Source organism: Pungitius pungitius, chromosome 1, assembly GCF_949316345.1.
Source record: "Pungitius pungitius chromosome 1, fPunPun2.1, whole genome shotgun sequence".
Taxonomy (NCBI): domain Eukaryota; kingdom Metazoa; phylum Chordata; class Actinopteri; order Perciformes; family Gasterosteidae; genus Pungitius; species Pungitius pungitius.
This window is the reverse complement of record NC_084900.1, coordinates 9,511,899-9,523,542: the sequence shown is the minus strand read 5'-3', so window position 1 is coordinate 9,523,542 and position 11,644 is coordinate 9,511,899. Positions and strand designations below refer to the sequence as shown.

Below are 11,644 nucleotides of genomic sequence, written 5' to 3'. Positions count from 1 at the left end.
GGCTTGAGAACAAGTTGGGAGGGGGAGGGGTCCGAGGGTGACATACCACTGCTCGCACTCTGTGTGTGTGTGTGTGTGTGTGTTAATCTGCTTTGTCTGGATGGATGCACCATCAGCATTCAAGCGTGACCCTTAACCTCCAACCTCAAATAAGGGAGTACGGGGCTGTAGTAGAGGCCCCCCGGCACCCCCCCCCCCCCCCCCCATTAACAAAGAATTGCAGCTATTTAGTTCCATGGTGTGCCGAGGGGAGAGGGGCCGTGTTTAAGGGCCCCTGTGTGCCATGCAATGAGAAGGGTGAAGGGGTGGAGTGAGGCGAGATTGAGGAGGACAGGGATGAAGAACATTGTGTTCTGTACTGTCCCCTCTCTCCTCTCCTCGCTCTCTGATGAGCAGACAAATAGCTATTGTCATCGCTCCCTTTTGTCTCCTGTCCCCGGGAACAACAAAGGCAATTTTCACGCTCTGCGTCTGTCTCTGTCACCTGCTCCTCTTGCTCTGCGCTCACTTTTAAACCGCTGTCCTCGCCCGGCCCCCCCACCCCCCTTTTCTCTCAAGCCGAGCTTGCCTTCGCCTCAGTCATGCCTTCAGCCGCTCTTCCCTTTCCTCGTGCTATGTCACCGTGTCCTTGCCTTCAACACCGGTGGCCCTTCATCTCCCCGCCATCCATCCGTCTTGCCAACCATCGCTTGGCCTCCAACCGTCCTTCCACCTGCCACGCTGATATGCCGAGGGGGGGGGTAATTATTCCCTTACTCATCCTATTTTTCCCCCGTCCCACCCTTCATTTTCTCCGTTACGACTCCCTCAAACGCACTCACACCTGTAACCCAGCATGACACCTTCGGAGGCTTTCATCCATCCCCCCCTTTCTTCTTCCCATCGCTCTCTCCTTGCTCCGTTTCTCCTTTTTTTTTTTTTTGAAGCCCAACTCTTTATGTTCCTATGATTCCACTTTTGCTCTTTTTTTTTCTCTCCGTTGCACTTGTTTATGCGCTTCCTTGGCATCTCCATCTGACTTTTAGCTGTCAATCAACCAGTCACTGAGGTTTTGTTCTTTTTTTTTTTTTTTTTTTGACAAACACAAAAACATGCACCCAATTTGAACCAGTTCCACTCAATTTATCTCTTTGAAGAGAGGAAGAGGGGTGCAATCCAGAGATTTGGGTGGTTGCAGGGGGAGATGTTCATGGCAAAGCAGACAGGAGGAGAAACTGCTTCTCTCTCTCTCTCTCCTTTCTCTCATTGTCAGCCAACGGTCTCACCGGAGTTCCCCCGAAACAAAGGGGGAAATAAAACAGTATTTTTAGACCCTTTCATTTTTCATTACCATAATGATTCGGGCTTTGTAGGATCTTTTCATGTGTATTTGTCTCCTTGTGCCTGTTTGTGTGATTTCAGCAGGGTGTGTCGGGTGTCTCCTCTGCTGCACCGCTGCTCTCCTCACTCGGGAGCCCAGAGGTTGCACGCTCCCAAACACACACACACACACACACACACACACACACACACACACACACACACACACAACTCGCAAATCAGTCATACTCGATCCCCAGTCGAGCCCCCTGTCTATTTATTCCTAGATTCATCCGATTCTTTATTTATTTTACACGCTGCTTCCTAATGCAAATAGGTCTGTCTGCTCCCTGCCGAACTCAGGGAGCAGCATGGTGCGAGGAGAGAGTGTTACTCTGTTTGTGTGTGCACGCGCCAGTGAATGCGTGAATCTGTGTGCATTTGGGAGGGATAGGTGAGAGAGTGTGTGTGTGTGTGTGTTTGTGTGTGTGTTTGTCTGTGTTAGTGTTTGTGTGTCTGTGGGACCTAGTGAGTAATAGAGCCAAAGTCCTTATCTGTCACCAGAGAGCTGCCTGGCTCTCTCTCAGCTGTCAATCATCCAGCCCTAGAGACAAACACTCTGCTTCAAACACTATGAGAGGCAAAGAGAGAGAGAGAGAGAATGACGGATGGATGAGGCAAAAAGAAAAAGAGAGAAGGGGAGAGAGCAGGAGGTAGGTGGGGAGCGAAGGAGCAAGGGAGAGAAGGAGGGATAAAGGAGAGATGGGAAGAAAGCTGAGTGCAGCGGGAGGGGGCAGGTGTGAAGGGATGTGAAGGACAAAAGGATAGAAGTTGTGATAAAAGTGAGGGAGGAGGATGGAAGGTAGGGGGTATTATTTCAACACCTCTGTTGTGTGTGCTGGCCCCGCAGGTAAACTGGGAATGGAACTTTCAAACACTTCACCTACATGAATTAGACAGGCCCCTTGAAAATACCCGGGCGACTTGAAAAAGCCACTCTTTAGAAAATAAAGTGGGAGAGAAGTGGCGAGCTACACGCACCGAAAGCGCTCAAGCACACACCCACACACACACAGCCATGCACACACATACACACACACACACACACACACATTCTGGCAAAGCTATCAGGACTGAAATATTGGCATGACACACTTCAATATCCTGACGTGAGTGAATGGGATTTTTGATGACCTGCAGGCTTTCTCTTTCAGCGTGTATGTGTGCAGGCATACGTGTGTGCGTGCGTGCGTGCGTGTGTGTGTCTGCACTTATGTGTGCCTGTTTGCAATTGAGGCAGCCCCCAGCCAGCCCCCAGCCAGCCCTGGACCCTGTCGGTCTTACTTTCATGTACGCGTCCCCCCCCCCCTCTGACTGCTCGGACTGTTGCGGGCTAACTGTTGATTTTGCCGCGGGGCTCCACAACCCCCGGGTCGAGCCGGGACTGCCGCTCCAGCGCTTTTCCCTAAGCCCTTAAAGCTTCCTTCAGCTGAGAATAGGGGGAGTGAGGGTGAGTGTGTGTGGGGGGGGGGGGGGGGGGGGGGTTGGACAGCCAATAGGGGAGGGAGGTGGTGGTGGTGGTGGTCGAGGGAGAAAGGGAGCAGCATAGGGTTTGAGCCCCAAATCGCTTCAAGATGCGTTCCACTGGAGTCAGAGTAGCTGAGTGCCTGGGAGTCGGGTAGCGCTGCTCTGAGCCTGTGGGGGAAACCGAATGGAAGCCAGGTTCCCATTTCCAATGGTGGATTAAGCACTGCTGCAGATACACAAGGCCCCTGTTGGGATACACACAGCCAACCTTGGACTTATGTCCCCATGAAAACCGTCTGTCCAGAAACCTTAATCCAAACACACAGATAATACTTCTTTAACCACCCCAGAACTAAAGAAATAGTGTCACATTTTGGGAAATATACTTAATTGACATCCTTTTTCATAAAGCCCAACTAGCGAGCCGGTTAATATGTTCCAGTTTCTGGGATGGCGAAAGGATGTGAAAGGAAACCAGGACCTGAGCATGGTGCTCCTATGGGGACACGGTGAGGAACCCTATATGGCTCTAGTTAGGCCGCGTGGTTCCCAGAGGGTAGGAACTTGGAGCTGAGCTGACATGTTACGAGAGTTGGAACATTTTGATGGAGAGACAGACCAACCCATTGTTGGCTTTTTTTTTTTTTCATGTGATTTGTTGATGTTAAAAATATATAACACCTTACTTAGGTTATGTTCACACACACAAATAAACATGGGTATACTTTTGCATCCTCAAAAGCTCAGCAGCTTGAGCCAAATCCCAGGAGCCCCACATACTTTGTGGCCTCTAGGGGCCCCGATGGATTACACTGCTCTCCTGACACCGTGGCCTGACTGAGCTTAAGTTGAGTCGCCTTTAGCTAAAGTTTCAGACTCCTTGCACCCTATGGCCTCTCCGGAGCAAAGTTGAGACGACACAGACACACACACACACACACACACACACACACACCATCACAGACACACACATCCTCCGGGGTCACAGATGGGGAGAGGGGACCCTTGCCTACATGCATGAACGCCTGTGGAAACACACACACAGACACACACACACACACTCACATAGCTTTGGACATGTAGGTGACCCCCACTGTGCCAGGTCAGCGTCTCACCTCACTCCTTCCCTCCCAAAGGGACTGTGTGTGTGTGTGTGTGTGTGTGTGTGTGTGTGTGGAGCATAGAAAATGAGAGCCGCTGCATGCATTATAACCTTCGGCCCTCCAGAGCCCTGTGTGACCTAATTAAATTAGCGAGGTGGTTGGAGTGAATGAGTTGAAGCTCAAAGACTTTTCCCACACTAGGCATTAACACCAGCTGCCACATCCATGTGTGTGTGTGTGTGTGTGTGCGCGTATATGTCATCGTGAGCCATTCTCTTAAACACGCCGCAGACCTCCCCGGGAATTTCTGGGGGTCCGGAGCATGTGCATGTCCGTCTCAAGGGTCTCCTTCAGCCTCTGTCAAGGGGTTCACATGCGTAGGTGTATCCATTTGTGAACTGGGGGGCCCTCTCAATCTCTTCCCCTCGCTCACAGACACACACACACACACACACAGACACACACACACGGATTTGTCAAGACTGGCGATGCTCTGTCACCACACACCTCGACTAGATGACCTTAATGGGCCCAATCCAGACTGCTGCAAATCATCCAGAGTGCATGCTGAAAATAGGTGAGGGGAGGGGGGGGGGGCACGGGAGCAGGAGGAAATGGGGCTTCGAGACGATTCAGGAGAGCAGAAAAAGAAAGAGAGGTACTGTTTTAGGTTTGGTGATTGGCTGGGTTTCATGGTCGGACACTTAATGTCTCCACTGGGGGGGCTTCACGGCTGCTGGGGAGAGCGCGGCATCATGTTCCGAAAAAGGAAATACTGGCAGCAATGCCGTCACTGTTTAAAAATGGCAACAGATTTGGCAGTTTCAGAAGGACTAGAACGTTGATAATCAATTAATGAAAATATGTTTTGGTTAAGTTTTTTTTTCTTTATTATAATTTTCAATCAAAAATCTCGGGGACAGAATCATGTGAAGTAGTTACACTCTGGGGAAGATGAATCAATCAATTCATCAATAAGTAATCACATAGATTTTTTTGGAGCCTCGTGGTATTCACAGGACAGTCACTCACAGACACACAGATGTAGAAAGACACGGTAACATGCGTTAATAGACGAGGAGCGCGGTTTGATACATTTTAAAATGCAAAGCCTGACATTAATTATTTAAAGATTAATATTAATGTAAAAATAGAGACCAGTCAGCTAAAGCAAGCACATGTAAAACGCAGATTTAAGAGCACGTTCCCAGCATTTGAAAGTGCAGTAGAGAAACATGTGATTACTGAAACATTTTTTTAAGCACAGCTTCCCCGGTATTAGTTTTATTTTTTTTTGCTGAACTCCATGTTTGTGAGAAAAGCAGAACTTTGAAACCACTCAGGTGACATGGTTTTCGTTGAAGAGAGCGAACGGAGAGCGGTAAAGCGCGGCGCAGGCGTGCGAGGTAGAGCGCGGGGGGAGAGGCGGAGGCGCGGGATTGAACACGGAGCGGCGTCTACAGCTCCCTTCTATATAGTGAGTGTTTGGAGGAGTCCACAGAAGCCACGAACAAAAGTTCTAAGCTGGAGATGCAGGAGCAAGGAAAAAAAAAAAAATAGGAACAAGGATGCAAATGAGAGAGATATGAGGGGGGAAAAAAAGGATCGGGTTTGTTTGAGAAAAGTTTCAGTTGACCTGAATACGCATGCATTGTTCGGCTTTGTTGAAAGAGGAGAAGACTTCCTCCATAGTGGGTTTGTTAGTGCTTCTTCGCTCTCTCTTCATGGTGCAGCCACAGCCGTCAACCGAATGGGATTCGCTCATCTGTTGCATTGTATCCTATAGCTTGTACCGAACGCAGCAGGAGTGCATGCAACAAGGGAGCTGAAGGTTGTGTGTGTGTGTGTGTCTATAGGAGGGACAAACCCTTTGTCAGTGTGTGTGTGTGTGTGTGTGTGCGCGTGTATGTGCTCCTTGTAAATGCCAAAGCATCCATCTTGCCTCCATCCTGCGTCTCCGTGGCTACGCTGGGTGTGATATGTACATGATGTGACACAGACGCTGCAGTATCCTGGACCACCTCTGGACAGAAGGATGAGTGTGTGTGTGTGTGTGTGTGTGTGTGTGTGTGTGTGTGTGTGTGTGTGTGTGTGTGTGTGTGTGTGTGTGTGTGTGTGTGTGTGTGTGTGTGGATGACAAGGACGCAGTTACCTTCAAAGTCCCATGGTGCCAACTAACTATTCAAGCATTCCCTGCATTCCTACCCGCTGACTGCCACCTCCCGTCTCCCCCTTTCTTAGCATCAGTGGTGTCTCTCTACCGTTTGGTCTCCTCTCATCTCTCTCTCTCTCTCTCTCTCTCTCTCCTCCCTCGCTCTCTCACCATGTGGGAGCTGTTACCGCGGCTGCCGTTTCTCAACAGCAACATTCCTAAGGGCTTTCCAGCGCTTACTGACTTTACATCAACCTTGGTCTTTATAGTTGGCCTATCTCTTGTTCTGTTGCACTAGTGTCTGTTAAACCCTTCAAACATCCAGCTTACCTCTCGGGTTTAGTCATATGCAGATTTAAAGCCGTATTATTTGCCTTTCTTTTGACTCCTCGGAGTAACAAGGCGAAAGCACAGCAAGTTATGGTATCGGTTGTGAATTCTTTTGGCCATTTAGCTGCTAAACAATCCACTAATTCTTCTGTCTGCAGCTGTACAATTCCATCAATTGCTTAAAACATTCTATTTTTATGAATAGTTAACACAATTTCCCCCAAATCCGGCCTCGCCTTCAGCTTTACACATTTGCTATCCTTAGAAAACTTTGGGATCTCAACTAGAAGTTTTGTTGTTTGTTTGTTTTTTATATTGAAGACATTAGTTCTACTCGCATCCTAAGAAGACAATGCACCATACAAACGTTCTTGGATGGAAACCTAGCTCGTATCTTCCTTCCCCCCTCTCCCTGTCCCAGATGGACTTGCATCCATTCCATCATTTCATCCATAATAGAAATGTTCAGAGGTATCTGGGCCATGGCTTCTAGAGAGACTCAAACCCTCATCAATTTACATTATAGCCCCCCCCCCTCTCTCTGTCTCTCCCTAACCCCTCTCCGTCTCCCTCGATTTCGTACAGATGTATCTCTTTCCCCCGTCCAGCTCTCTACACACAGTCAAAGACCACTTTCTGCAGTTCTTCTCCAGGGTATATGGTTCTTTAATGAAGACAGTGATAATGATTATGGATATTTTAAAACCCTCTGATTGCCCTGTGCACTGATGGAAGCCGAGGCTGCAGTGCATAATGCTGGATTTCAAATAACTAAATCATGAGCATTGATTATTAATTCCCGGAGCATTTTAAGATGACAAACAACGTGTCAAAGATGACACGGGACTGGAAAGTGTCCTTTTTTGTGCATGTTTCCGAAGATCAAAGGCACTTTATGTGTTTTTAATGAACAATTTAATCCTCCCACACTGATAGAAAACTGGAATAATTCTGTAACAAACATTTAGTATAATTCAGTAATATTTCAGAGGATAACCTCACACCCAGAAACTACAGACAATGATAGTATTTCTTTTTTTTCTTTTTTTTTTTACCCAAGGCCTCTAATTCAACCGACAAAATGGGCTTCAAACTGGCTTGTACCAACAGTGATTACAGAACGGATGAAAGAGGAGGTCAAGATAAAAGATCTCAGCATGAGTTGAATTTAAAAAGCTCCTGAATCTTTTATTTTAAAGCCGTCAGGATGGAGCAGCACGCGGGGACATGTGGGGCGACGTGCTGAGCACGCCCCCGGCCAATTTGATGAAGCGTCGGGTTCCTGCAAAACACCGCGTCGAAGACAGAGCGATCAGAATGCCCCTGACCATGTGTTTCACGTTACATGGGGCTGGTGTTCCTGCACTGCGGCGCGTATATAAGGGCTCTGATTGCTACAGCAGAACACTGGAAAATAATAGCCACTGCAGTCCCTTCTCGGCAAAAAACTCCATCTCAGTGATTTAATCCAGCGTCGAGGCTTGGAATAATATTTTTTTTATAGTAGGTTAAACAGCCTGTCAGTTGAGTGAGATAATTTTACCTCTCCAAACTTCTTGAATCCTTTTCTTCACATGAGAGGAGGCGAGTGTTTCCTTTTGAGACTTTAACATTAGTTTGAAAGGAAAATCATAAAAGCAAATGAAACATTGGAATAAAGTGAATTACGGGGCAGCGTTTTTTCTCCCAAAAGTGCGGTTTCATGATTTCACGTGGTCTTGAATGACATTTTTTAAATAAATTGTTTTCCGCTGTGTGTGTGTGTGTGTGTGTGCGTTTGCTCTCTGTGGCATTCTTTCTAAAAGCAACCTCTCCACCAAATGAGGCCCAGCGGACCTCCTTGAGACAGCTACTAGATGGCCTGCAGGTGTTGCAGCTCCGCGGGCGTGTGTGTGTGTGTGTGTGTGCGTGCACGTTGGCAGCGTGTGCTCCTCCCGCGGCCCGATCGGTTCGCCACTCTTCTGCGTGCCCGCTCCCCCGCCGTGCGCCTGACAGCGTGTGTACATTGAAAGCGTCGAGGGGGGGGGGTGCACTCAGGAACCCCTGTGTGTGTGATTACGCTGTGTATACCATGAGATTAGTGCAGACAGCTTTATGCGCCGGGCCCGCCATAAATCTCCCCGGCCGCAGGACCGAAAGCTGCCGTCGTTTATTATTGCCTAATAGATCGGCCCGTTGCTGTCTGTCCTCGGCTTCCTGCTCACACCCGGCTGTGGTTTAGCTCAAGGACGAAAGCGCCACGGGGGGATGGGAGAGGGTCAAAGGTGATGCGGCGGCTGGAGTCAATCCTCCGCGCTGATTCCACTAGTTTGATTCGTGCCAACTTCCGTGTCCTTCAGTCGCTCTTTTTTACCTTTTTCTTTTTTTTTTTACATTTTCCTTCTGTCTGATTTTTGCACTTTTCCCACTTTGTGTTCTGTCGCAATCTGTTTGACTTCTTGCTTTCTCTTTGTCCTTTTATGTGTGTTTTCTCTCACTTTGAATGCCACATCTTTCCTTTTGTCTCTTCATTCTCGCCATCCCTTCGGTTAGTTTTCGTGGATTTTTCTCTCACACTCGTCTTTCCTCCCTCACCACCCGCCTCCCCTTTATATTCTCATGTTTGCACACTGGCACACACACACACACACACACACACACACACACCCACACACACCCTCCCTTGTCTCCTCTTGCTGGCTGCACCTGTGTGCCCGGCTTTGGTCCGGACATGGCTCGGGTTGCCGCTGTGGAATCTGGGAAATGTTTGCCCTGTCCGATACGGCGCCCAGAGCAGGTACAACGGCAGGCAACGCGCAGATGGACAAGAAGAAGAAGAAGAAGAGAGAAACAAACCTGACCTGTAACAGCTGTCAGGGCTTTTACAGCTCCTGCACAAACGTGTCTGTTTTGCTTTTTCGCTTTTTATTGTAAATTTGTTTCACATGATTTTTGCGTTTGTATACGCGGGCAACAGCAATAAAAGAGGACGGGGGGGGGCAGGAGGTGTAAGAGGTCGGGGGAGGGGGTCAGGCAGACTCACACTTGAGTGTTCTCGGCTCGGGGGTCACGGTGGGGTGACGCTCGGTTTGAGAAAATTATGTTTCTTCCCTCATAAAAGAGCTGCGCACAAGAAAAGGAAGCCCCCCCCCCTCCACCCCTCCACCTCTCCACCTCTCCACCTCTCTCAAACTCTTCCTCCTCCTCCTCCTCTCTCTCCTGTTCCCTCCTCAGTGTGTGTGTCACCTCTGGCCCCCTCCAATCCCCCACGCCATGTTTCAAAGTGTGGCCACATCAATGGCTCTATTGTGAACGGCTGAGAAGAAGGGGGGCGGGGGTGGGGTTGGGGGGAGAGGGAGAGTGCGGACAGCCAAAAAGAGATGGGGGAGTGGGAGAGTGTCTCTCACAGCGAAATGTGGCATAAAAAAAGGAATCGAATGAAGGGAAAACGTATGTAAGGGAGGGAGAGTGTGTTGCACTTTCAGTCTGGACTTTTATGGTGCATTTAATTCATCCAAAACCACCCCCCCAGTGATTGTATATCGTCGCACTCGCAGTGCGGGTTGGTCGACACCAAGGGCCCGTCCCACAGAGGACGGATTCTCAGATAAATGCACTCCAATTTTTTTTTTTCTGCTTTACCACATGATTAGATTGGGAGAAGGTGTCCCTACCCCCTCCTGTTTACAGCACACACACACACACACACACACACACACAGTATAATTCACTCACACCCACACACACACACAAGGTTAACCTGGGTTAACTCAGCAAATCTGACACTCTGAACATGGAGCCTATCAGAAAATTGAGTTCTGTCGCAGGAATGTGCTGGAATGCAGTTTCCCTTTTCCCGTCTTCCTTTCTCCAGCCTTCTCATTCCTTCTCTGTTTCCTTTCTGCTCGTTCACCACATTTCTCTGTAGTGTTGGTACTGATGCCCATATCAAAAAGAACTTCTGCCCGAACGGATGTATTATCTCACAATTTATCGTCTCATTTACGTGACAAAGGCAGTACGACAGCGCGTCCATCACTGCTGCACATGTGCAGACTGGTGCTTCCCACCTGTGGTTAAACACAATGCTACATAAGGCGACATTGTGGATGTTAATGTCAGCTGTTGGCAGCACAGTCCTGTAACAGAGCCAACAGCTAACGTGAACTATGGGAGTTTGCAATGAGTTACACGATGATATGTTCAAGCTCGATTTGGTTTAAATGAGTAGTCAGCAAAGGTCAATTATACTTATTGCATCATTTGTTCAAATGTTCACAAATATTGTAAAAATAAGACATTTTGGGGAGAATCTTAATACAGCTATTTGAAGGATGTATTTTCACAATATAAATTAGATTCTAAAGATGGGATTATAAAATATATATAGGTACTCAGTGCTTTAGGAATCAAAATGGGAACCTCTCTATTTCTTTGTGGTTGCTCGATACCTTGCCCGACTTGTTCAATATTCTTTTCCCACTCCCCCCCCCTCCCCCCCTCTCACTTCACTGATTCCTCCCGCTTTCTTTCTTTCCTTTTCAAGCACTGCACCTGCCCGGTGGCATTTCAGCTCAACCATACCATCCCCTACACTGTGTGTGTGTGTTTGCTTTGCCATTCTGCAGTGCAGCTCGGCTGTGACTCAGGATACCATCAGATACGCTCACAGAATGCGTCATGCGGGAAGCAAAAGGTGCTTGTTTTTATAAGAGTGTTTGTGTGTGATCATCAGTGGATTTAAGCGTTCATGTTTAGGAAAAACCAAACCTGTGTGTTTGGACGTGGGTGGATGTGTTTGGGAAAAACCTTTGTGTTTAGCACAAGGGCTTTTGTACGGGCCTGTGCCTGTGTGTGTGTATGTGTTGAATAGATAGTTCTGTTTAGGCTTTGCTGCAGACGCCTCAGGAACCGCCACCATGTTTACAGTTCGTAGTCTACGAATGGCGCGAGTGCGCAGGCCTCGCCCGTCTGAAGCCGTCAGGAAGGTGAAATATGTGGCCATGTGTTGAGTGAAGCTGAGTGGCTTCCTCCCCTTTCTAAGTAGTGCCTGATAACCCCCCCCCCCCCCCCCCCGGGTGACCTGGATAACCAGAAGTGGAACAGTGGCAGGTCTGAGGCCTTTGACCGTCAGGGCTCTGGCGGTGGAGTGCACGAAAAGCGACGATGTGGATCAGAAAGATGCAGGTTCAACAAACGAGACCCATAAAAATCACCCATAAGTCTCCTCTTAACAGAGCTCAGCTTAACAAGA

General features: G+C 48.5%; 1 protein-coding gene across 1 annotated transcript in view; it reads left to right on the top strand.

Moving 5' to 3' along the window:
• The first annotated feature begins 2,933 nt into the window (after positions 1–2,933).
• The window catches only part of efnb3b (ephrin-B3b), a 44,009-nt gene continuing 35,298 nt past the window's right edge, over positions 2,934–11,644 (top strand). The window contains exon 1 of the mRNA XM_062566355.1: positions 2,934–2,977. Within this exon, the coding sequence (XP_062422339.1) occupies positions 2,934–2,977 (44 nt within the window). The remainder of the gene's footprint in view (positions 2,978–11,644) is intronic.